At 46.8% G+C, this 26,805-nt stretch overlaps 1 protein-coding gene across 2 annotated transcripts in view; it reads right to left on the bottom strand.

Annotated features, from left to right (window-relative positions):
* Positions 1–1,242: 1,242 nt before the first annotated feature.
* The window catches only part of LOC144724942 (cAMP-dependent protein kinase inhibitor alpha-like), a 41,824-nt gene continuing 16,261 nt past the window's right edge, over positions 1,243–26,805 (bottom strand). For both annotated transcript variants that reach the window (XM_078604268.1, XM_078604269.1), the window contains 2 exons: positions 7,441–7,615; positions 1,243–1,570 (listed from right to left, as the gene is read on the bottom strand). In XM_078604268.1, the coding sequence (XP_078460394.1) occupies positions 1,488–1,570; positions 7,441–7,588 (231 nt within the window). In that variant the 5' untranslated portion in view covers positions 7,589–7,615 and the 3' untranslated portion in view covers positions 1,243–1,487. The remainder of the gene's footprint in view (positions 1,571–7,440; positions 7,616–26,805) is intronic.

The raw sequence follows: 26,805 nt of genomic DNA, 5'->3' as shown, positions 1-26,805 counted from the left end.
TTCTCCTGCCAGCCAACACGAAAACAAAGCGTAAGATTTACGATGACTCCTCCACAACAAAGTCACTTCACGCCCACGTACGAGATTAAATACCACGGAGACATTAAAAAACTGCCTGGTTTACAACATCTGGTGTTTTAAAGAGAGCGAGCGAGGAAAAAAAAAACCATCACCACAATTGCGGAACATATCTCAATCGTTTAAGCAATGCACACTTACCATCCAGCGATGTAATCTGAACCGGTTACAAATATTCACAATACGATACTCAAGTCCTCCACGAGAGTGTTGGCTTTTACATCTGGTCATTGTAACCCACCTACAAGTTCACACTTATCACGTTCAACGGTTCCGTATTTTGTAAACCAGCTCGCACCTGTTTTGTGAATTTGGTAACGAGGACCGGACCTTATCTGCTAGCAGTGGATGGCCAATGAACCAAAGTTCTGTGGAAAGTATTGTTTAAAGTCAGGGATTCACAGCGTTTCCGCTGTGTTTATGACGCGCTGGGAATACGAACTGTACATTTGCATTTGTCCTGGTTGGGCCCAGCGTCAGTATTGTTTTGCATCCCACAACCCTCCAGACAAAGTAGGAAGACACCAATCGATATGCAAGAGTGCCCAACGGAACACACACAACGTAGCCACGGAGATGCATCGCAGGGTCCAAGAAAGGATTAGGTGGGCCTGCACATAGACACTGGCCTGCACTATGGGTTCCTCCCCCACCCCTACCCCCCCCCCCGTGCTTAGCAGGATACGCATCGGTAAGCTAAACTGTGTGCATTAGCTGCTGTCAGTGTTATTGGGATAATGATATGGTCCATTTGTTGATGGAACCCGTTCAATTACTAAGCGCCTCTCCGCTTGCGGTTTGAAACCACACCGGACAAAAATTAGGCCGAATCGATCGCGGTATGAACTGGCTAGAGAAGTGCACGTTAAAGTCAAAACTCAACCGCACACTGACTCGGCTGCTCTTGCTGTTTCTCCAGGTGGACACACTTTTCCCCCCACTGCTTTGTGTTCGGTCGTCGGGAGGTCTACGGTGAATGCGTGAACTCGTGTTGTTTGTTGTTGCTGTGCGCAATCTGGCAGCACGTGGGCCACTCGGTGATGCCATGGAGAGAAGTGACTTTTACACGAAATTCAAGGTTATTGGGCACAACACGAAATAAACAGCTGGCGAGTGCAGACGGGAAAACAATACTTGTACGATATTTTTTTCTTCTTCTTCTCCTCCCATCGGTTTCAAACTGAACGCGCGACCTTTCCCCCGTTTTTCAACCACTTATCAATAACACCACCGAGGATAACCGCCAGGCCACGGCCCGACCGATCAGAACTCAAGCGCTCGGAGCTGTCGTCCGTTGCCCTGTTTTTTTTATTTTTTCTGGAACGCGAGCTCTCGTAAGGCCGTGGAGCGCCTCTGGAAGCAAGCGGGTTTAAACTAACCGAGAGTCAGTCCGAAGCAACAAGGGCCCATCACGTGGAGCCATCCTTTTTGTCCCCTTCAGTTTGTCCACTCGGGGCCTCCGCGCTCGGACTTTGTGCCTCTGAGCCTTCATCTGGAGGAGAGAGAAATTGAGAACAAGGTGCTGTCAAGTCAAATCATCAGCACGTTCGGTTACATTTCTTTTCACGCTGTTCTCGAAGCGCAAGGTCACCAAGAAGGCATCACAGACGAGTACCATCTGCAGTAGCTTCACGGCATAGGGGGCGGTGTGACCACGTGGCTTTTGAGGCAACGTCATGCATTCGTTCCAAATTTGTGGCCTAAATTTGGACCGTGACGGCCGTAACGCCAGCACACATGGTCTACTCTATTTCAAATACACTGGAACGTCACGTGATCTTTACCGTGCACTGTGACGCAAACGGCGCGTAGGGTCAAAGTGAGCTTAAACTAAATGTGACCTCACTCTCTCTCTCTGCGACAAGCGGCAACCACGATGCCCCGCTCGGCCATGTCACCACCTCCGTCATGCCGGGAAGCATCTTGGGGAACGGACGGGGCTCGTAGCACGTGGAGCGAAATGACGGACATCATGCCGAAAGAAAACAACACGCGGAGGAGCTGATATCACATTAAAAAAACATGTAAAGCTGGATTCTATTTTTTTTACTTGGCAAAAAATAATTTATCTTCGATGATTGCCGTAACTTTACTTTTAGCTTTTACGGTTGTAGTCTGCGCGAAGGAAATTCATAAAATGTAATGCAAAAGCAAAGACGAGTCTTCAAGCGCATTTGTATCGATCTTTTACGCATAAACCGGCATTTTCACAACGTGTATCACTCTCCGGGGACCGCTGATAATAAATCTGACTGGCGAGGAGGAGGAGGAGGATGACACAGAACACACAACAAGACGCTGTCACTTTTTCAAAACGACCCGAGACCGATCGATCCCAATGGGATATGATTAACTGTGCTACCGTGCTGTAAATCGGCAAAGTCGAAAAGTTATTTCCTGTCAAAATGAACACCGAGGTGCGACTCGTCTCTTGTTTATGGCCCTGAGTCGGTGGTGGAAATTCCACATTCATTGTATTCACCCCCAGAGGGATGATGGGCTGAGCCAACTCCCAAACCAGGATTTGAACTCGCAACTTTTTCCCGATTGCGAGCCGCTCGCTCTGCCGCTGAGCCATCTGGAGGGACTAAATTATTAATTATTTTACTGTGTTGTAAATGGGCATAGTATCCATATTTAAAATGCATTGATCAATGCACGCATACATACATTCATGTAGTGACAATTCTCTTTGTACATCGAGGGATGCTTGGCTGTACAGTCCGGTCATCTGTATGATTGACACTCCAAAGGTTCATTCAGGCAAATATCACTTCTCCACAGTGACGGTTCGCACTTTCATGCAAACACACACGTAGCTTTACAATGGAGAGGTCAATACAGAATACGTGAAGTCACTCGCAAGAGTAACATACTGTTACGGCCATATTTCTACATGTTTTTTAACTCACTGCGCACATAAAATAATCGTAAATTGAATATTTTTTTGCAGTCGGCCAAAGGCCCCGTGTTGGTGGATCATCCGCTCGCCCGAGTGGAGCCACTCGCGACTCGGCGTGCCTGCAAATGGCGTTGTCCGTCGCGGCCAAGTGACTTGCTCGGAGGGATACCCGAAGAACCTCTGCCCAAGTCAAAATCCCAGGCCTCCTTCGTGGATGAGGAGGCCTGTGCGTGGTTGCGCTCGATTTTTGCTCAGTCAATGTCAGCCGCTGAGGTCGTGGACGGGTTTTTTATTCATTGTTGCCATGCCATGCTCCTCTACCGTTCTTGTTCTGTTGTAATGTGCACTGATGCCTACCTTATCGAGGGCGATATTGACGTCTAAATTGAAGATTGATTGATTGATTAATTGGTGAGGCCTCAAAATCAGAGGCAGCCCTGTCGGTGCCGAGCGGGAGACGGAACGTCACAGTTTGAAGGAGGACGTCGCAATCAGAATCTTTATTTATGGTGGAGAAATCCGTTGTCATCGGTGTGGATATTATTCATTGTACTGCTGTGTTGTAAATCGGAAAGTTTGAGAAGTGATTTCCTGCCAAAACTAACACTGAGGCGGTGCTCGTCTCCTGGTTATGAGCCCAGAGCCAGCGGTGGAAATTCCACGGCGGAAATTTCATTTCCATTATCGGCCGAGTTCATCTCGATACAAGACATAAATGAGGGCACGGTGAGCCTTCATCGCAACTCTAGCGACCGCGATGACTGCGTGTCATTTTCAGCGTCTGTCTCTGTAACCGGACCTTCTCCATTCTGCACACATGGCTCCATCTTGTTGCAACCTCCCATTTCATTTCTGTACTCTCGGTAAAATCACGTAGGTATAAAATAAAATAAATCACGACGTTGCGGGCACAACACAAGCGTCCATCATCAGGTGGGAAAGCATGGTCTGCTGCTGATGCAGACTGTTTTTTAAAACGTCGTGATTTATTTTATTTTAAACCTACGTGACTTTACCGAAATAACCAAAGAGTATGGATTCCTGCAGTCACGAAAGCTTCAAATCAAGATTTAATTTCTGATCACATCTGCAATACATTCCTATCGCAGTCTTTTCTGATCTTCCAAGTTACTTAAAATGGCATAACGCTGTTTGCGATTTTCCTGTCAAGGTATTTGTTTTGTTCTGATATTTAATGAAAGCTGATTAAAAATATATTTTCCAAGTGAAAACTATATATGGCAGCTACATTAATAGCTGTCAATGCACAGACTGTCACTTCTGGTGTCAAGGATAATCGCACAATAGAGACAGCAGCAGAGCACAATATTATAAAAAATGAGATTAATTAGCAAACAGAACACGTTGACAAGGGCAGCAGGATGTCACGCGTGCATTGAAAACCGAGGCATTGTTAATCAAAAAGAACCCACGCTGCCAATGTTAAAAATAGCCCCCCGCTATTTTTAAGCTTTTATGCAGCATTACATGCCAGACAGTCACATCTCAGATTAGAAAGGAGGTCAAAGCAAATGGTAATAAGGTTAGATATTTTAGAACACTACACATGCAGGATTATAATTATTTCGAGGTACAATAAATGGGTCACAAGCGAAGTGTGAATGCCATCGTGTCAAATTATTTAAGACTTCCTTGCTTTTTATTTTTCATATTTGTTTTCTGATGCTATAATAGCGTTGCTATTCAATGAGCCAAGCCTTAATACACCACCCTATCACCCTGCAGATGGAACAGCTTAACATTGGCAGAAAACATCTCCAGACAGGGCAAGAATTTGTTGCAGTATAGCATTACAACAACAACAAATATATAGATATACGTTTGTTCCTGGCCCTGTTCAATGCACTCTTTGAATGTCAAATCAAACCCACGTTTAATGCACGTCAACGTTTTACGCTGTGCCAAATGCAAGGAAGTCCTATCGTAGATTAGAAAACATGTCAAAGCGATCGGTAAGAAGCCTCGTTTACATCCACTGAAATGTGCGCCTTCAAGTGAACAAAAAATCAACCCATTGAGGGCGATTCCGCTGCAATCGTCGATGATTGCCGTTAAACCACCAAACTCCCCTACAAATGACAGAGCCCAAGTTTTAACCACAGCCCTGCAGCCACTCGAAACACATTATGATTATCATCATCATTATTATTATTACGGGCTTTGTCCCACTGATGCTTTATATTTCTCGAAACGTATAACCAGGCCAAACATTGGCTCACGAAGCGAACCAAGACGTTTTTTTGCAGAGGTTCACGGTTCGATTCCTGTGGAAGGCCTGGAAATGACTGCGGCGCGTGCGTTCACCGTAGTAGTAAGATTAAAACTGCTACGCACCTTCTGCTTCTCCCCCCCCCCTCCCCCCCTTCTGCGGAAACGTGGCAGGACCCTCCTTAAAAAGAGACCACGAGGCTTTTCCTGGGTAAACAAGCGTTACAGTAATCCCTCACCACTTCGCGGTTCAAGTTTCGCGGCCTCAGTGCATCGCGGATTTTTCGAACTGATTTAAAGGCCTCATTATACCTGTGCAGTAACACCATCATCATCATCATTCATCATCACATTCATCGAACTGCACAGGTCTGTCATCGTCGTCATTGTCATCGTCGTCGTCATTACTTATACTACTGTCATTGGTGAGTGTAGAACACCATAATATGTATCGTATGAGAGAGAGAGTGAATGTATAATATTAAGGTTTTATAATTAAATAGATTTAAGTAAAATATATATATATAAAGTATAAATATACATATTTTAAACATTCTGATACCCACACACACATATACGGAAATTCCTAGGGGGCCAATCCTACTTCGCGGATTTTCACCTATCGCGAGGGGTTCCGGTCCCCGTTAACCGCGATAAACAAGGGATCACTGTATAACGATAAAAAATAAATGCTGTATCGCCAATGCCACACGCACGTATTGGGACGAGTGCGAGCGAATATTGGGTCCCACGCAGAGTTCACACCCCAGCTCTGGGCCGCTCGGCTGTACAGCGGGGGCAGCCGTGCAACGGTGCAGCATGACCTTATTTAAACGGGGATGGGGGCATACAATAACTCAAGGGGGCCTTGTGACGCAGTAAATGTGAAACACACTTGAACGGGCGTTAATTGGCAAGGACAGGATCCGTCCTCGCTCTCGAACACTGTGCACAAACGAAAAGGCTGCGATGCATTTCATTCAATTCTACTGATTTGGATGGATGGCTTGTGTTGCGTCCGAAACGTCGTGAATGATTTTATTTTATACCCACGTGACTTTACCATAAGAACCAAAGAGTATTGATTCCTGCAGTCACAAAAGCTTCAAATCAAGATTGCACTCATTTGTTTGTTTTGGTTTAGCTGTATGCATGTATGTTGAACTTATTTCGCATCGTACGTCGCCAAACAAAATGAAAAGCAGTGTCGACCTGACTATCGGACAGAATAGGAAGGAAGGACGTACGAACAGACGACGGTGACAGCAGTGGCAGACGGAAGAAGACAGAGGAGAGAATTGTGGCTCGCACCCATTTATGGACAGAGCACTTGATGATGATGCTGATGATACAAAATTAGAATGGGGGCTGAGCTTTCAGCAGGGAAGTTCAGCCCCCTCCTTAACCCCCCTCCCCCGTCCCCCCCACCACTGCACGCTACGGAGGCTGCAACCGTGCAATGGAGGGGGGGGGGGTCCATAAACCTCCCTTTACGAGATGGGAACTCCATAACCCGAGCGATGTCATGATGCTCAGTATTTTGTAAGAGTTTGTCCATGGGAATCTCTGGAGCTCAGTGCATTAACGTTTTTTTATCCCTGTGATGGTGTCACACAGTCCTGCAGAACTGTCAGTTAAAATTCGTGTATGTGTAGAGTTTAAATTGGATGCACCTTCATGCATCCAAATTACTTTGATACGAAAACAAAATGAATGGAATGTCCGATTGTATTATTGCGTTGCATCTCCCTTTGAGGGTTTCCATCCTTCTGTTGATCTGACCTAGATTCCTTACTGGTAGAGGTGCTCTTTCTCTCTCCTAGAGGTAATTATTAGAATGCTGATTGCAGAGAAGGGAAGTCCAATCAACCCCGCATCCTTCACCTCCCAGCCACAAAGATAAAAATACCTCATATAGCTTTAACAGACTGTTCGGGCAAGTACTGTTAGCGAGCACCTATGCAGGCTGGCACGCCAGGGGGTTGGGTGGCCAACACCACGCCCGACCGCCTTTGTCTCCCTAGTGGCGATGTTTACACGCCACACTAGGTACTCATTTAAGACTGAGTAGACCTAGGGGAAGCCCAGGACTGGTTCAGACAATCGTCACTGGCGTTGGCCGTGAGCGGCAATCCAAACCCGGGCCGCCGGGTTTGTAGCGCAACGCGTTAAACGTTACACTACCACTCCAGCCACACACACACACATAGACGTGCACTGTGTTGGCTTACCAGATTTAATGGAGAGTTCGCTAAGCTGCAGCGGCAGCTCAGGGTTGGTGGAGCCAGACGGGGAGCCGAGGATGTCGGGCAGGGCGTTCCTTCGCCCGCTCCGCCCCGAAGCCACGAACTCGGCGAACGCCTCCTCCACATCAGTCATCGCTGCCCGGGATCCTCATAGCCTGACCTGCGGGGACACACGCACACACAACGGGTTAATAACAGCATGATGATGATGATAATAAGGACACCACGGTGGTGAGATGTTATATGCCTTGCCTGGTGTACAGGAGAACCTGTGTTCGATCCCAACCCTGACGCCTGCTGTATATTTAGAGTCGGCGTGTCTCTCTTCCAGGTGGCCACGTGGATTTTTCTCCAGGTCGTCCGGTTTTTCCCTCCACATTTCAAAACATTGCGAATCGAGCATTTTGCTTTATGTACATTTGCGCATGATAAGAAGCCATTTCACTGAGCTATCATTTGTGGCCAGATCGCTTATGAAAAAGAGCTGCATAGCTCAGTGGGCCTTATCTGGGAAAATAAAAACAGCTTTTATTTTCGTTTACAATAAAACGCACTTGCAACGCATCGCACAGTATTATCTCACCCCAGAAGGGAGAGAACGACTCAGAGGGACGAGGAGGAACCAAGACAAGCGGGAAGGCAGCAGCCAGAATTGCCCAAGCTCTGTGGTCCTCTATATACCAAGGTGTTATTGGCCAATGAAGAAGTGTTTACATTTGGGAGGAAACCGGAGAAATCCGGAGAAAATCCATGCGTGTGACGGGGGAAAACACTCTTTCCCATACAGACAGAGCAGATGGAGTCCACGTTTTGCTTTACCACCTGGTGAGCCAGAGTGTGACACTTCCTCAACGCCCACGGCAAGGAAGCGTCGCTACATTTGCGACGGCGCTGGAATTGCAGGCATGAGGCACCGCCACCAGCGTCGATTAAATTAACTGAGGCTGATGTGACTGTTCATGGAAAAGAATAATAATAATAATGATGGGGGTTGTATTATTCAAGATGGAGAAGAAAGAGGAGACAGAATGAAAGCACATTTATGTTGATTTGCCTTTGACAAGAAAATCCCCAAGCACACGGTTTAACCTACTTCGATCGCACCTCTGGGAAATAAAAGATCTTATACAATCATCCCCAACTGGCAATGGAAGGATCCGAAACCCCAACGGTAACTCGGCAGACACAAAGCGTCACATATTTCCTGAGATGCTGCTGTACCCTGGGACCAAACGAATGAAAACCGAAACAAGAAACATTGCCGTGCAATACCAATTTTAAAATCGTGCTGACAGGCCGTGTGGTTTCACTGCTGTGGTGGGAAGCTCTCTGGGTTACACCACGTGCTGGTGGCTTGTGTTCTGAAACTCGATCTGCGTGGCGGAATAGCGGAAGTAGCAGCGGCGATCACCACTGGACCCTGTTAGCACTGGGTCAGAAGTTCAATTCCTGTAAGCTGCCCCGTCATTCTTGCTGGGAATTCAATTCTGGTAGCTGCCTGGTAACGCTTGCTGGGCATATCCTAAGTATTCAATTCCTGTAACGGCCTGGTAATTCTTGCTGGGCATATCCTAAGTATTAAATTCCTGTAAGCTGCCTGATCATCCTTGCTGAGTATATCCTCAGTATTCAATTCCTGTATCGGCCTGGTAATTCTTGCTGGGCATATCGTAAGTGTGCAAGTGGACGTTTAAACCCCCATTACCTAATTTAGTGTTCTTCAACTCGATTTTTTTCCAGTTGGCCACGGAACATAATGAGTGTGTGCTGGCAGCCCAGGTTGTGTTGTAGTGCCATGTGTACAGACGTCATGACGTCACGTTGTCACGTCATCATGACCACAGTGCACATGACCACAAATGTTTCTCCATACAAGGTTTTTTTGAGTTAGATCGCGTAAATATAAATGTGTCATTAAACCCGCCACCACTTGACACAGCCAATTAATAAAATTTGTCCCGTAAACAAAACATGGCAATTCGTTACTAGTACAGCACTAACCGGTGTGTTGGATAGTAAAGCCACAACAGTTACAATTGGAGTACGACGTTTCGCCAGTAATTACAACTAGCATCATCAGGCGACAGCCAGAATTAAATTCATTTTTGGACAGGGAACTTCTGAATAAAATAGCTATATAGTTCAGTGGGACTTACCTGGTAAAAAACTAAGTTTAGTTGTTCGTTTCTTTTCTCTCTCTCTGTCCCTCCTTCTCCCTGTCCCCAAATCCCATTTCCAATCTTTCTCCCTCCTTGGAACCCTCCACTGTAATAAACGTCCCCTTTCTATTACGCAGCCCGCGTCCTTAACCTCCTTCCGTTTCTCTCTTAAAGCTCACCTCTCCTCTCATTCCCATTCTTTTCCTCTTCCCGCCCCCCCACGGTCCGCCGCTCCTTACAGTCCATCCCATACACTCGCATTGTCGTCGAGTACCCTCTATCGTGGTCACTCATTCCTCAATTCTTCCATGGCCATCTAAATCATTCTATTCTGTCACCGTTTTTTTTTACTTTTTCAAGCCCTTGAGTGAAGGCGCTCTATAAATATAAATTATACTATCTTCCATTTTACCCTTAATGCATGGCGAAGCAGCTTCCTATTCGCGAATTTCCCAGGGATAAGAGTTGCACGGCAAAATGTATTCCTCTAGACCGCAGGGATCCATACTCTTTAGTTCTTTCGGTAAAGTCACGTCGGTATAAAATAACATAAATTAAATCACGACGTTTCGATTGCAACACAAGCAATCATCATCAGGTGGGAAAACCACAGCAAGAACATTTTTTAGCTGAATTTGTTTTTCTTGCATGGGAGTTTAGGCATGTACCGTACTGCACACACTGAATGTTTTCGATGGCGAAAACTGCCCGCTGTTACAGCTACGAAATAGTAAATCACACGACCCACACCTTTAGGTCATGGGAATTCTAAATATTTTTTCTTGAGCAGATTAGCTTGGCTTAAATATTCTGCTAGGTTGCCGAGAAGATTTTCATGACAGACATCCTCCCGATTGAACGTTTGTCTCCGTTTAAAAAAAAAACTGGTGAATCTACTTCGTCTTCATCATTTGGCATGAAAGAAAATGCTGCCACCTTCAAAACCCGCGACTGGTCAAGTAGTGTCCTGGTTGTGTCAAACATTCTGTATAGTAATGCTGTGATTAGCATTATTATACCTTAGAAATGTCACGAGCCAATGATATATAAAATACTCTCGCGCTCCGGGTACATGAACAGGAATCGCGCACGGAAGAACCGATTACAGTGTACGCATTAATGATGCAAATCGGATGCAAATTATATGCTGTTACATTTTAGCTAACGGGACAGAGAAAATTACAGAGCAGACGGAGTATGAATGAGATGGTAAAAAGAGGCTCATCAATAATTCAGTAATCTCCAGTATTTAATCAAAACGCGAGTCTGAATCGTGACAATTTTGAGCATTGCACGTGGGATGAATCATTGCGTGCCGATTAGAGACAGCGAAATAAAACCCAGACATCCACAGACACCCACCTCCACCGCCAAATGGCTCAGCGGGGTAAGGCAGCGGCGGCATCGAGTGAGAACGCTGCAGTTCTCCTGCAGTGCCTCATTCTAGGCACTGCCCCCCCTCCCATGTCGAGATGAGAATTAACTGCCCTCGCGGCTGGGAGTTCAAAATGCTGCCCTTCAATTGGAGTTCCATAATCACAATAATTTACTTATTTATCCAGCAAAGCTACACCGAGTCGTAGGTCTCTTCTTCAGGAGGGTCCTGCATTGTATATATTTTTGACGATGTTTACAGCCAATTAATGAGTATTTATTTTGAAAAGATTCCTGAGGGCCGACACAGAGTACAAATTGAACCTCCAAATGTCATCCTCAATTGGAGTTTTAAAAAATAGACTCTGCTCACTCTCCGATGCCACATTTACAAATAAAATGAAGAATGTAAAATAAAAAAGATTAAGAACACATCTGAATGGCTGCAGGGATGGTTTATGCCAAGTAGACAGTCTGCCACAAGAAATATATGGACACTATTACATAGAGGACTTCTATAATTAATGATAGCCGACTTAACTTTACCCTGGAGGTGAATTCATGTCGAAATTTTATGTTTAATTTTCATACTCCAGTAAGTATCTGTAGGTAGGTTAACATGTATGTAGACGCAAAATCCATCTCACCTTATTTTCGTCCTTTTTTGGTTAAAAACCTGCACTTAAGACTTCTGGAATATAGGGTACAATTATATAGAATTTTTATGGATACGATGTACTATAGTATTAACGGTAATGCCTTACACCGCCGATAATCTTACTCCAAGTCAGCCTGTTGGCAGCGTTCTGAAATATACCGAGTGAGAAATTAAGCCCTGCACTGGCAGATTTGCCACCAATACTGTGTCGAACCATACAAGAAGAAAAGTGCAACAACAACAAATTCGAAAAAAGTCATCATCGTTGTGTCGTGAATGAATACGGATATAATGCGCGGTAGCAAACACCGAACAGGCACACAGAAGAGAGCGTTTGCGGTTTCCATCACATTTCACGCACCGACAAAGCACTGGCTTCAGAAGGCCCACGGAGGCGATGACGGATAATGGAAAGACGCTCGTGCCTTGCCAGCGTGACCCGGCGCACCTGCGATTAGCACGGTTGGCTCCGTACCGTTGCGAAAGAAGTTCAAAATACCTACATACATACCTACATACGCTGCATCGAAAAACAACTGGGACCTGGCCGAGGAGCGGGATGAGCCTTTGCAAAAGTCCATGCACTTTATTTATTTAGCGAATGCTATTTCACGCGACTTCCCACAGTCAAAACACCAGATGCGTTTACAATATATATAGATAGATAATTCAATATATGCTCCTTGAGTGGACGTCAGCCCACAGTCACAGAGCCAATTTACAGCCTCCTCCTCCAGCACGTGCAGAGCAATCAGCCCGCCCGGCACGCCCTGACGCACTGCACAGCCTAATACGAAGTGCGCCGTGGTCTCCTGCCCCCCCCCACCCCCGCGTTCACAGTGGGGCTGCCACGTGGGCGCCATCGATGTTCGGAAGCAGCAGCAGCACAGTCCCTGGTCACCGGGGAAGCAGTTTAACTGCACCCATCCGCACTGTGCAAGGCTCATTGGGTTTAAACGTGAGCAAAATGCCGTGACCGATTACCTCTCCTCCCCCGCCACCCTCCGCCTAGTGTGGCTCTACAAGTGACACCACACGCAACCGCAGTGTGTGTTATGATAACATTAACGCAGTACAACGAACACCATGGGGCAAGGTGGGGGGGGCTGGAATGAGGCAAGGCTTTGAAATGGTGCAGCTGCTGTTGCTTGTAAAGCTTACCCATTTATAGGACACTCTGCTACATGCAAAATGCATTGCCATATGCGAGAGTGATAGTTCAATTTTTGATGATGATCATGCTTTTGAGTGAGTGTGTTTTTTATCCCCGAGGTAGAAGCAGCCTATAAACCAGAGGGGAATAATCGACTTGGATTTCACCTAGCCTGGGGAATATCGGCATAAAATTCATTATAGATTCGACCTAACGGTGACTTGCAATGCTGTCCAAAAACAATGGCAATACTGTAACGATGATACTCTTTGGTTTTTTCGGTAAAGTCACGTGGGTAAAAAATAAAATAAATGAAAACAACTAACTTAAATCACGACGTTTCGGGCGCAACACAAGCGTCCTTCTTCAGGTGGGGACAACGTAGCGAAAGCACAACCGCTTAAGTGTGTCTAAGAGATGGCTGTGACGAGGAATTATATAGTCGCGGAGGATGGATGGAGGGAGGGGAGAGGGCATGGTGAGTGTGTGGGCGGGCTGTGGACTGGGAGGCAACGATGTGAGGAGTGGGGAGGGCGTTGGGAGGCAACACGTGGAGCTCAAACTGAAGCTTTGTGATGCAATGATGATGTGCACTAACAGCAGGCTAATAAAACAACAGGGAGACCAATTCGGTTGAGTGGCAGAGAAAATCCTGTGCGCTGAAATGTGACAACTGTATACACATTCGATTAATCGTAACTAAATGTGCTCACCGCTCAGGCAGACGGGCCCACATTCTTAACGGCACCTGAACTGAATACGTTTGCATTCAATTCATTGCAAATTGACGCACGGTGACCACATGAGCATTCAATTTAACACGTAGGCTTTCGCGACCAATATTTTTCATAATAAAGGTTTATGGATTAGATCGCGTTATTTCTAAATGTGTCGTAACCCTCCACCACCCGATACGGCCAAACAGTAAAAAATGTGCCACGTTGACAAAAGACAAATAGGTCACTACTTTAGCCCACCGGTGTGTTGAAGAGTGAATCAACATCATTTACATCCAGCATCATCGGGAAATTTTGCCGGAATAGTGAAGCCCTCACTTGCTCCCGGTCTTAAATAGAGCAGCAGGGTGATGACATGAGCATTACCAAAATCCCTAAATACTTCAAGCGCGATAAGAGCAAGGGGAGACAGCACCAGGAGTAATGGCATGCACGTTACAAATGTAGAGGAGTAGAGGAGAGTGGTGGCGTCGTGTGCGCTGTCCGGTGCGGTGACATCACGGGACGTGGGGTCGCGCGCGCTGGGCAGTGCACGTGACGTCACGTCTCCTAGGGTATTTAAGGGAGACCCCGTGATGTAAGCGGGGTCACTGGAGGAACGGGGATAGTAGAAGAGGTGAAGAGGGAACCAGGGATAGTGATATGTGTTAATAAACCCTGGCGGAAGCCCCTAACTCACCTCCGTCTCCGAGTACCTCCGTCTACTACTCAACAACTACTCAACACAAACAAAAAGCGTAATTTCGCTGGTGTAAAAAAATATAAGAAGAAGAGGCACATGCAGATCTGCCAGCTGACTCATTGTTGAGTCACGCAAACCGTTCTGCGCTCTGCGCGTCAATGAGTCAGCTCGCAATCCCTGTGCTGTGGTGCTTCGTGAAGGGATCTGCTGCACTCCAGCCACCCATTAACTCGCCAACCCGGTCTGTGCACAGCACTTGCGGCGTTCTTCGCGAACAAAACAGTGACCCGATGAAGACGCCGGTTTCTAACTTCAAGGGAACGCATTCTCCCGGGCTATGCTATCTGAGTTCAATGAACCTGGAACCGATGCAAAACTCGAGACCCTGGCACCAAAGTCGGTGGCAGAGGCGTCGATGTTCATCGCACGGCTGCCAAATAAGACGTCAACGCTCGACTGCATCCGCACGTCGATTCTCAAATCGTGCAAGGACGTGCATGAGTCGCTGATCGTCCACCCGGCAAATCTACCATTCAGTGAGGGCTGTTTCCTCCACTGGTTCAAAATGGCGCAGGTAACAACGCACCTGAAAAAAGTTGGCTTCAGCCACAGTGACCCAGAAAACTATCGCCCGATCTCAAACTTGAGTACGACTTCAAAGGTCATGGAGCCCCGTTGTCTAAAGCAGTAACTTCCCCATGTCACTGTGACGGGCAGATTCAAACCGTTGCAGTCGGCGCACTGGAAGTTCTACACCACCGAGATGGTTCTACTACAGAGCGCTTTTGACCTGGACACAATTGTGGATGATCGGAGTCCCGCTGCGTTCGTTGGCCTCGATCTCTGAGCCACCTTCGACACCTTCGACCACGAGATAGTCATCGGGCGGCTAAGGTCAAGGTTCGGCGCACCGGGTACAACATTGGGGTGGATTGAGTCATGCCTACATGGTCGATCACAGTTCGTCAAGCTGGGTGATGAACACTCATTGTCGATGCCATGCCTAGGTGGCATACCACAGGGGCCTGTTCTCGTGCCCTTCCTATTTTCAATACACGTCTCTCCGATCGCCGATGTCATCTTATCGCACGACATCAAGTTCCATCAATATGCTGAGGTTCTGCTGGTTGGAATTTGGGCACGGACAAAAACATTTGTTGGAGGACCAGGTGTGGTGATCACAGACTCCAGGATTTAGTTGTTTTACTCATCTAAAGAGCCTCGTCACCATACTCAACCAGAATATGTCATTTGATCACAACGTGCACACGAGTCAGGTCCTGCAATTTCCATATCAGGGCTCGATGACACATTTGGCCACGATTGAGTCACGACATGGCCAACACGGTGGCGTGTCGAGTAGTATTGACAAGGGTCGGTTGTTGCAACTCACTCCTGTATGGGACTTCTGGCCAAAACATTGGCAAGCAAGTCACTCGAGACACCGGTATGGCAGCGAGAGCAGTTCATGCGAATGCTGACGCAAGAGGTCACACACTTGGCGCAACAGTCCTTCGCTGACTATGCATGATGAGTAGTATTGACAAGGGTCGGTTGTTGCAACTCACTCCTGTATGGGACTTCTGGCCAAAACATTGCCAAGCAAGTCACTCGAGACACCGGTATGGCAGCGAGAGCAGTTCATGCGAATGCTGACGCAAGACGTCACACACTTGGCGCAACAGTCCTTCGCTGACTATGCGTGATGAATGAATTAATGATGCACTCACGTTGATGTTTGCAATGTATTGTCATTTTTTTACCCCCACAATGCCGTGCAGGCTAAATACAGTCGCGCCTTAATCTTGGCGTGTGACATTTGTGTCCCATTCAGGAGCAGAGTTATTATTTGAATAAGAATGGGGATTAATGTATGGGTTCTGCCTATTACCGCGGTGTACGAACGTCACGCAGCTTTATTTGGCCTCCGCTTTCTCTCCCTGTATCCAGGGCATCGCTCCTCAAGGTCACGACGCACGACTCTTCAAGGCAGCTTCTAGCAAACTCGTACCCATCCCCAAAGGCAAAAACATTAACAGATTGTTGGGGCAAGTGCTGTTGGCGAGCAACTATGAAAGTCAGCATGGCATAAGAGGGGGTGGGTCGCCAGCACCATCCTAGGCCGGCTTTGTCTCCTTAGTGGGGATGTTCACACACCACACCAGGTACTCATTTGAGGCTGAGTCGACCTAGGGAAGACCCAGGACCGGTTCAGATAAAATCGTCACTGATGTTGGCCGTGAGCGGGAATTGAACTCGGGCCACCAGGTTCACAGCGCAACACGCTAACCGCTACACTACGGCTCCCGAAAGAGAAAGATCCCCCATATAACCTTAACAAACTGTTGAGGCAAGTGCTGTTAAGCAACCACCTATAAAGGCCAGCGTGAAACACGAGGGGGTGGGTGGCCAGCACCACGCCCGACCGACTACGGACAGAGATGCACGTGATTCTTGAAAGCTCCGGGCCACCTCTTATTTCGAGCCACACAATGCTTTCGCCGTTTGTGCCGCTTGATACTGACTGTGGGTCTATTAACCGTAACGACGCGCCGTCTGCTTCACAGTGGACGTTCAATACCCCGTGATAAGGCCTCAAAGGCATGGTCGGCCTCGTGTAGTTGCCTTGGAAACCTATGACTGATACCTACACAGTGCTAAATATCCACCAGTACAGTCCAGAATACTGTTCCAGGAATTATGGCATTTTAATGTTTTATTATTTCTTGACTTAAAGCTTTCGTGACTGCAGAAATTAATATTCTTTGGGTCTTTCGGTAAAGTCGCTTATGTTGTGATCGAAACGTCGTAGTTTTTTTTATTAATTTGAACCCATCTACGGGACTTTACCGAAAGACCCAAAGAATGTTTTATTATTATTTTGGTTACAAATCCCATTATAGGATTATAGGAATGTAGGGTACAATCATAGAAGATAATGGATATGCGTACCTGGTACTCTAGTTGTATTCTGGAGAATATCGAGTAAGAAACGAATCGCTGCGCATTTGCTATCCCTGCATCGACGTGCCTTGCTCTGTCGATCGCATCCAAAAAAATAGCTAATCAAGGTAGTTCTGCTCCATTGCTTTGCACACCGGTGTTTATTAAATTGTAACAATCAAATAAAATGTCATACGTCTCAATGCTGATTCCGCTTGATACCAGACTGGCTGATATCGACTTCCGATTTCAGCCAACCGCATGGCCGGAATCGCCTCGACATCGTACAGCCGACGCCCGAGCACAGGGGTCGGCCATCAGTAGCTCCCGGAGCAGAAATGCGGCTCTTCAATGACTGCATTGTGGCTGTTGAAATTCGAAAACAACATCTCTTCTCGCTTTTTCAGTTGCCGGCCCACGCACAATGGAAGTCCAGTTCACCATCGGCAGGGATTGGCAAACCTGCGGCTCCGGAGCCTCATGCGGCTCATTGAGGGCTCTTTCGTGAGGTTGTTTAATAAGAACGGCCGTCTCGTATTCAATGCATGCATCGCTGCACGTTGAAATATTTGATTTTTTGTTACCGAATTCGGAAAAAAATTATTTTCTTCTTTGTTTTGGTTGCGGACCCCTGCCCTAGCGCATGGAAGAGCACCGGTTCCATCCCCGATTTTCGTGTGGACAAGACAGGAGGGGGGCTCATGGGAGTCTGTGGAGCCTGGTAGAGGCTGGGCCAAGCCCCTTCCACTCGCACCAGTGAATGGTCACGGTGCGCAGCGCAGTCAATATGAGGCTGTAGGTGAATTTACGCAACGTGTAGCCTAGCAGTGGTTCCCCACTATTCTGAAACCCACGCCCCCCAATGTCGACCCTCAACAACATTTTTTGCCGACTGCCATGTGCGAGACAATTATCGCGATGCTTGGAATATATTGTGGTGTCTGCAACAGTTCCACGGTTCACTTCCTACAGCCTTGCGGATCAGCTGTGCTCGGCAGAGCCGCAGGTTGGAAACCACTGTGCTGCCACAGTGGTGAGATGTTAACTACCTTGCCTGGTATACATTAGGTCGTGGGTTCGATACCGACCCTGCCACGTGTATATTTGGAGTTCGCATGTCTCTATCCCCGTAGTTGCGTGTTTTTTTCTCCGAGTCTTCCGGTTTTTCCCTCCACGCTCAGAAACAACATGCGTTTAGAGTATTTGGCTGCTATACATATCCACGTGATAAGCTACTTCATTGAGCTTCCATTTCGTTCACTGGCCTGGCATTTTACACAGAGCAGCCATGTGTAGATGTAGTCAAGATCGCACTCACCATCTTCACGATCCTCCATAGACTCTGCCCTCTTATCTAACCCTATCCCTCGGCACACATTATTCACTTCAGCAGCTACAGTTTTATTTCTAAACCCCCAATCAACTCTTGCTCTGTGAGGTTGTTCATTCTCCTCTATCAACCCCATAGAGTAGACCACCCTTTCCCCCAGTCACCCATGCAGTCAACTCCCTTCCCCTGTCAAATTCCAGGATAAATACTTTCTTTTTATTTAACACGTAGGCTTTCCGATTGGGTTAGATCGCGTACATATATATCGTTAAACTCGCCACCACCCGACACAGCCAATTTAGTCATGTTTGTCACGTAAACAGAACGTGCCAATTCGTTACAAGTACAGAACACCGGTGGGTTGGACAGCAAAGCCACAACAATTTATAATCTAAGTACGACGTTTCGCCGGTAATTACAAATAGCATCATCAGGCGGCAGCTAGATTTGTGGAGAAATCCTCCTGTTTCCGTTCCTTAAACAGAGGGGTAGATGTTTCCCTCCCCTCCGCCCCTTTGTCTGTGATCACACCTCTACCACTTAAAAGATGCCCCGCAATTGCTTAACAATGTTGCACGATGCAGTCACATACATACACACGCATGAATCCAAATTGAATTGAATTTTTTTTTATCACAACTTATTAAAGATCCTTTCGACCTCTCACCGCAGGATTGAGCGGTCACACTAGAGACATTGCCCGTGCATGCCGTATCCAAGGCAGTCTTTGCGGGGGGGGGGGGGGAGATAATCATTATGCACACGTAACACACGACTCATGCAAGAGCGAGCGAACACAAACCATTGCACCCGGGAACGAAATCAAAGCAAAAAACGACACAGAGAGAGCACTGCTTATGAATAATACACACACGAGCTGCTATCAAACAGACTTAAAGGGCATAGATAATGAACATGAGCAAGTCTCATTACAGATCCGAACCTTAACATCACCGCTCTGCAAGCCTACATAGCTCTACGATGGAAAAAAAAGACCAGAGGAGGGAATGTTATTGCGCATTTATTGATTTCAGATTTTAATGAAGCGTGATATTATATGCATCAGCAGCACACGCTGCACTGCACGTGAGCCCTGCGCTCAGCCAACTGCGCAATGGCACTGGATGGAGCCCGATGTGCTGGGAGACGCACGGTTGTTTACGAGGCCCTTTACGAGGGCCAGGTCGTACACGCGCATTCACGGGGGGGTGGGGGGGCAGCTGACCCCAGGCATCCCCAGCGGCCTCTTTGATCAAACAAAGACAAAGATCCCCCCCCCTCGTGTAGCCTTAACAGACTGTTTGGGCAAGTGCTGTTCAGTGAGTAGAGCGCCTCTGAAGGCCGGCACGGCACACGAAGCGGGTGGCTGTTCAACACCACGCCCGGCCGCCTTTGTCTCCCCCAGTGGCGATGTTTACACTCCGCACCGGGTACTGACTCAGCCTCCTTATTTTTACATGGCTACCAACAAATACAATTCGGCATTCACAAGTGCAAGAACTTTTCACATGAACGCTGCACCATATGAAGAGTAACACATTCAACAGTACTTGTGTGGTGACTAACTCGGAGACGGTAAGACTTGGAGGCACTTCTTTGTTAACCCCGATGGTGCTCGTTAAGACTCTTAATATTTAGTCCGTCTATTGTCGGTGACGCTACTCAGCCAGGGCAGTTTGTAGGTTGCCTGACTGGCGGCACCCCGAGATGGTGAAGATAGAGACTACGACAAGAAGAATGGTGAACACGACAAGAAAAATGGTGACGAAGACTTTAGCAGCACGACGGGGATCCCACTCAAACTGCCCCGAGGTCCCCTAAAGGGGCCCCTCTTATACTGTCACGTGGCCTGGCCCCGCCCATAGCCACGCCCCCTTTCTAGAACCTACCAGCGGGTTCTTGGTGTGCCCCTTCTGTGACCTTCCCCCTCGATCCCCCTCTCGTGTAAATCCTGGCCTGCTGACGTCAGGACTGCCGTACGCCGCAGATCTCCTTCCCTGCCAGCAGCCAGTGCTATGACACCACACTTTTATGAAGCGCACAACGGTAAGATCCCAGTAAACAGGCCAACGTTGGGCCAACGTTGCCATGTGGTCAGAACCATTGGACGAACGATGGCGTGACGCTCCACGTTTACCGTATGTGTATGTTGAACTTCTTTCACACCTTACGTATCCAACCGTGCGAATAGGAGGTGCGGATATCATATCGATTAATACATCAATCAACGTAGAGAAATGTAATATATCACAATGGATCGGCAGGTTGGGTACGTTGAGGTCAAGTCTGGGTTACTCGCACATCTTCCAAGACAACTGGCAAGTGTGGAAGAGTAGACATAAACACCCACTAGAGCAGCGTTTCTTTATGCTTTACTGCAGCCTTGTATCCTACGGTTTTTAAATCGTAAAAAAATGTATGTTAATGAATACATAGGTTTCATGAAACAAAGTAGTTGTACTGACATGCCCATGCTTAATTTGTGTTTCGATTATTTACCTTCTAAAAAACATTTCGGATGTCTCGCACCACCCCCCCCCCCCCCCAGGGGGTGAAGAACCACTGCTCTAGAGAGTCTCTAGAGAAGCTCCCTCTATTCGAGGGCCTTCCGCCAGCGGCAGTGTGAGCAAAACAATTGCAGGGCTGCACTTTTACCTTGTATCAGACGAATTCAATTCACCTGCTTTGGGGCATTGCATGACAGGTACAACCCCACTTTTTTGGCTTTCCTGTGATTTTTCAGCTTTTTCCCAGAAGCGCAATGGGCTGTTTCTACGTATGTTGTTTTTGTCGTCATTAACGTCAGGTGAGAGGACCGATGGATTTTTGAAGCAAAAGCTACTTCCCCAATTAACACCCCAAGGAGCTGAACCTTGCTGCAAAAGATGGTAAAAATAAATAAATCGGCGTCATAGAAAGTACCGGAGTGGTGGCAGTTTAGAATTGCAGGATCTCAATGATTGTGCTTTAACAATGTATGCAATATTTAATTGCTTTAGAGGTGGTGGCTGGATACACTGTAAAGGAGTGTTTTAACATAACACTCAAAAGACTGTTCTCATGATTATTTGGTCGAATTCAGACAACTTGTAAAATGTAAGATAATTGACAATTCTACTGCCAAGTCAAACAACACGACAGTTTATTAAATAACCAACCTTTGCAAATCTCTAATTAGGGAGAAAAAAGTATTCTCGCTTGGGATTGTTCCACAGCAGAGTGACGTGTTCATTGGGCATGAGCTATATTCGCACGGAACATAAAAAGAATATGGGGAGAGAGATTCAGCTATCAACATCATGCAACATGAATTGTTTTTCCAAAGACTTATTTTTTATTCTTTATATATTTTTGAGAGCTTAAAGGCCAATGCTTTGGAAAGAGTCACATCTGGCAATTTGTTATTTTAGACATCCATGGCAGGACTCCTCTGAATGTTTTTATTCTTTAGTGCCCATGAGGAAAAAAGGAGGCATATCATGCGTTGCACATCCACGTCAAGCTTCTAAGGCAGTCTTGCCGAGACACCCAACGCAAGTCCAGATCGCACACAAAATATATAAAAACCGTGATCCATCTTGAGCACGTGTACTACAATGTCTCTCAATTGTCTCTATAATCCTTCCTATCCCTTCTCCTATTCACCTCCTTAATCCTGTCTACACTTATCTACCTCTCAAGCCCAGCTCCAGCAATCCACCCACCACCTCCGCTCTGAATCCGCCGTTGGCCTCGTGCGGCCACCGGACCCTTTTCTCCCAGGATGAAAAATATCGAAGGTGGTAAATACACCGATATAGAGGGAGGCATATCAGTGGACTCGATTGCAAGTGCGCCATGCTACGAACCCAGCGTCGCCGAGTTCGATTTCCGACCGTGGTTATTATTAATTGCAGGTAAAACCTGAAACGGCGCAGCATCGCGATCATGAACACGCCTCTGACTATTGTGGTGAATTATGGCCAAAAACCCCTATATGTCACGTGGCAATGGGGAGGCCTTCATCCTGCAGTGCTGTAACTGAGAGATGTAATTGGGACAAAAATTACCAAACTGTGCCATTTCAGTGTGCTAAGCAGAAGTATTAAAGTTGCTTTGACATAGCTGCTCCGTAGAAATTACCGTAGAGTAATTTGTGCAGCTTTCAAAGAGCAAGAATATTAAATGTAAGTGCATTCACTCTAAATGTCAAGATGTGCACAACCATCAATATTACAAAAATGCAATGGTTAGCAACATTTTAGGTATTGCAGCCCCCCAATAAAATCCACTGGTCCCCCACGCACCTCCCCCCTACCCCCAAGATTACCAAGGCCACAATATACTGGACAGAGATCACATGCCACACCTCTCGTCAACACGGTGCTAGTAAAGCATTTGTGTCACGTCGTGCATGTGGGCTTTGTCGCTGCAACTCTGCACCGGCGTTCCCCATGCACATTCAACATTTTTCCTGCACGGTATCCATGCCGCAACCTATGCACCCCACCACCACCGACCCCCCCCCCAATCTCGAAAGGCTTTTGAACTGTTGCATTAATGCTGTACATGGAAAATTACATGAGGAACACTTTAAGTTTCAAAACAAATACAGTATATGAGCCTACAACACCCACAGTATTTTGTAATTTCAATAGGATGAAAAGCATTCTATTATTTAGAATGTTTTACTAAATTCTTGATACATTAAATGTTTAAGTCAGTTCAATGCTGAACGAGTCTCTGGGATTTATTTGACCATGAATACTTCAATATGCTGCTCAGCATGGGTTAGTGGGGGTGCCACGGTGATGAGATGTTAACTCCCTCGCCTGGTATGCAGGAGGTCGTGGGTTTGATCCCAACCCTGATGCCTGCATATTTGGAGTTTGCATGTTCTCCCCGTGGTTGTGTGGATTTTTCTCTGGGTGCTCCGGTTTTTCCCCTCCATATTTATAAACATGCGTTTAGAGTATTTTGTTGTTATACATTTCCACATAAGCCATTTCGTTGAGCTATCGTTTGTGGCCAAGTCGCTTCTAAAAAAGATCTACATAGCTCAGGGGGCCTTACCTGGTGAAAAATAAAACTAGTAACAGCGAGGAGCCTAGACTTTGAAGCACAGAATACAGCACAGCATTTGAATTTCCCGCACTGCCCTCTGTTGACCAATTAGCCCCATCAGAAGCCTACAACACCTGTGCCTTATGCGTGGTGGCCACCTATCCGAGCACTATCCAGGCTCAAACCTGATTAGCTTCTAAGATGCGACGAGATCGGATGCATTTATGGGAGATTTGGTGAATGGCGAGACAATTCTTTCATGGTGCTCCAGTAATACCATCAATGTATATATGCTCAATCACTCCACTGTGTCAGCAATTAACTAAGTAAAAGAAAACATACTCTTAGTTTTTTCGGTAAAGTCAGGTATGTGACTTTACCTAAATCTAGAATTAAGTAAAATAAAACCTAATTCCTATGGAAGAGAGCGTTTTACCCAGAAAACAATTGTTGATTCTCGAAAAACGGTAATCTGGACAGCCCCCGGATTACAAACGGGTTACGTTCCCAATACCCGTTCGTAAGTCGGAACACAACAATATTCTGCTTTTGAATGCAAATAGGTCAGTGTTATAAAACGTGTTACAGTTCAACAAAACGTTGAAGCATTGGCAAACCGATAAATAACACGAAATAGTGTACATGTGAGTGTAATACTGTAATACATACTATATAGTAAATAAAACGTAAAACAAAGTAACACGAGTAGAAAAAAAATCTGTTTTATATTCACTTACCTTGAGTCAGAGGTGTGGACTCGAGTCATGTGACTTGGACTCGAGTCAGACTCGAGTCATGAATTTGATGACTTGCGACTCGACTTGGACTTGCATAACAATGACTTTGTCCCACCTATGAGATGTGGACTCGAGTCATGTGACTTGGACTCGAGTCAGACTCGAGTCATGAATTTGATGACTTGCGACTCGACTTGGACTTGCATAACAATGACTTTGTCCCACCTCTGCCTTGAGTGCTGATGCTGACTTGCTTGTCAGAAGGGGCATAGTGAGTCCCCACAATTGCACACACACGGGTGCACGCACGCACGCACACACACACACACACCAATGACTTCGATCCCCCATATAGCCTTAACAGATTTTTGGGGCAAGTGCTGTTCGTGAACACCTATGAAGGCCGGCACGGCACACGAGGGGTTGGGTGGCCAGCACCACGCCCAGGCGATGTTTACGCATCACACCAGATATTAACTTGAGGAGGAGTCGATATAGTGGAGGCCGATGACCGGTTCAGATAATCGTCACTGGTGTTGGCCATGAGCAGAAATCCAACTCGGGTGGTCGGGTTAGAAGCACGGCACGCTAGCCGCTTCTAGACTACCGCTCCCCACACACACACAACACGCTTAAACGAAATACTACGACGAATTACATCTCGAGGACGAACGCTCCGTTGAACATAATAGTTCCGCGATTCAATTCCCAAGTGCGAATTCTCGTTTGCAAATCGATGTAAAAATTATAAATACATTATAGAAGCTGAATCTTGACTTAAAGCTTTCGAGACTGCATGCATTCATATTCTTTGGTTCTTTCGGTAAAGTCACATAGATAGGTTATTTTCTTTGAATCTATATACGTGACTTTACCGAAAGAACCAACGAATATCATGGAAGCTGGTTCGTAAGTGCAGATGTTCATAAGTCGATGACTGCCTGTAGATGTATTGACCCTGGAGAGACGATAAGCTGGGATTTAAACACCTTTGCAGCCCTCCCATTGCGAGTCAAGCACTCAAACTGCAATCTTATCCGAACAGATTCCAGTCTGTGCTTGTTCATGATGGCTACAGGTTCAGGGGCTAAATGCCTAAGTCGGAGTCTGCTCGCCACAAGAGGGCTTCAGGAGAGAGTTTGTGAAGCGTTGGCGACAGTGGATTACTCGTCGGTTCATAGTTTTGGGTGCATGGCCATGATCGTGCTGTGGCTTGCCTTTAAATTTCCATTTACCTGACCAGATAATAACAATAGAGTGCTCAATCAAGTGCATTTTGGAGAAGGCCAATTGAGCCGAAGAAGCTCTCTCCTGTTTATAATTAACACAGTACTTTCAAATGTTCACTCCGATTCAAAGAAAGAAATCTTCTCCCAAATGTGCATTTGTTTTTTCTCACCGCCAAAATGTGCTCTATGCCTCGTCATTTTCACGTTCCTAATTCACCGCACGTCGAGAGCCACACTGCACGCCAGTTGCACCTGACACCGACGCGACCTGAATAACTGCGTCACTGGTAGAAACATGAGCCACCACACAGAGATCCCATGATCCCCGGTGACTCTAATCCAGCTTGGCCTTATCTCTCAGATCCCCGTGTCAAGTTTGGCTTTGTTAAGTATTAATGGCGCACATCTCTGCCTCTGAGATTACCCTGAAATATTTAAGGCAACACTGGGGGCCCACGTGGGGCCGTTTATTAAGCAGATAAAAGTGCATAATTTTAAAAGCGCCTATTTATTCTCTTTGTGTGTGCTCACCAAGACAAACACCCCCCGCCCCCACCGATAGCCTTAACGAACTGTTGGGACGTGCTGTTAGCTAGCACCTATGAAAGCCAACATGGCGCATGACGGGGTGGGTGACCAGCACCACGCCCGGCTGCATTTGTCTCCCTAGTGGCGATGTTTGACACAACGTACCGGGTACACGGTTGGCCATTAGCGGGAATCGAGCTTGGGCTGCTGGGTGCACAACGCTGTGCGCCAACCGTGATACTACCGCTCCCCAAAGACAGATACAAAGACAAAGATCCCATGTATAACCTTAATAGACTGTAGGTAGCAAATGCTTTTAGTGAGCACCTATGAAGACCGACACAGCACACCAGGGAGTGGGTGACCAGCACCACACCCGGCTGCCTTTGTCTCCCTCGTGGCGATGTTTACACACCGCACCAAGTACTCGTTTGAGGCCGAGTCGACCTAGGGGAGGCCCAGGACCGGTTCAGATAGTCGTCACTGCTGTTGGTAGTGAGCAGGTTTCGTAGCGCAGCGCACTGACCGCCACACTGCCGCTCCCCACCAAAAACAGGCGCGCACACACAAACACGCACGCAAAAACCACCACGCCACACACACACGAATGAGGCCTCTGTGCCCACGAACTTAGAGCAGCAGCCGCAGCAGTCCACCACCGTTGGCAATCATCGTCGTAAACCATCGGTTGCTCCATTTCATATTCTCTCCGCTCCAGTGCCTTCTCTACTCTTATCCGTCGACCTTTTTTTCTCGATTGTCCTCTGCCTTTGTGTT

The sequence above is a fragment of the Lampetra planeri genome, chromosome 22 (assembly GCF_965212315.1).
Source record: "Lampetra planeri chromosome 22, kcLamPlan1.2.h2, whole genome shotgun sequence".
Taxonomy (NCBI): domain Eukaryota; kingdom Metazoa; phylum Chordata; class Hyperoartia; order Petromyzontiformes; family Petromyzontidae; genus Lampetra; species Lampetra planeri.
The sequence above is the reverse complement of the archived record's forward strand: the minus strand, read 5'-3'. Positions and strand labels throughout refer to the sequence as shown.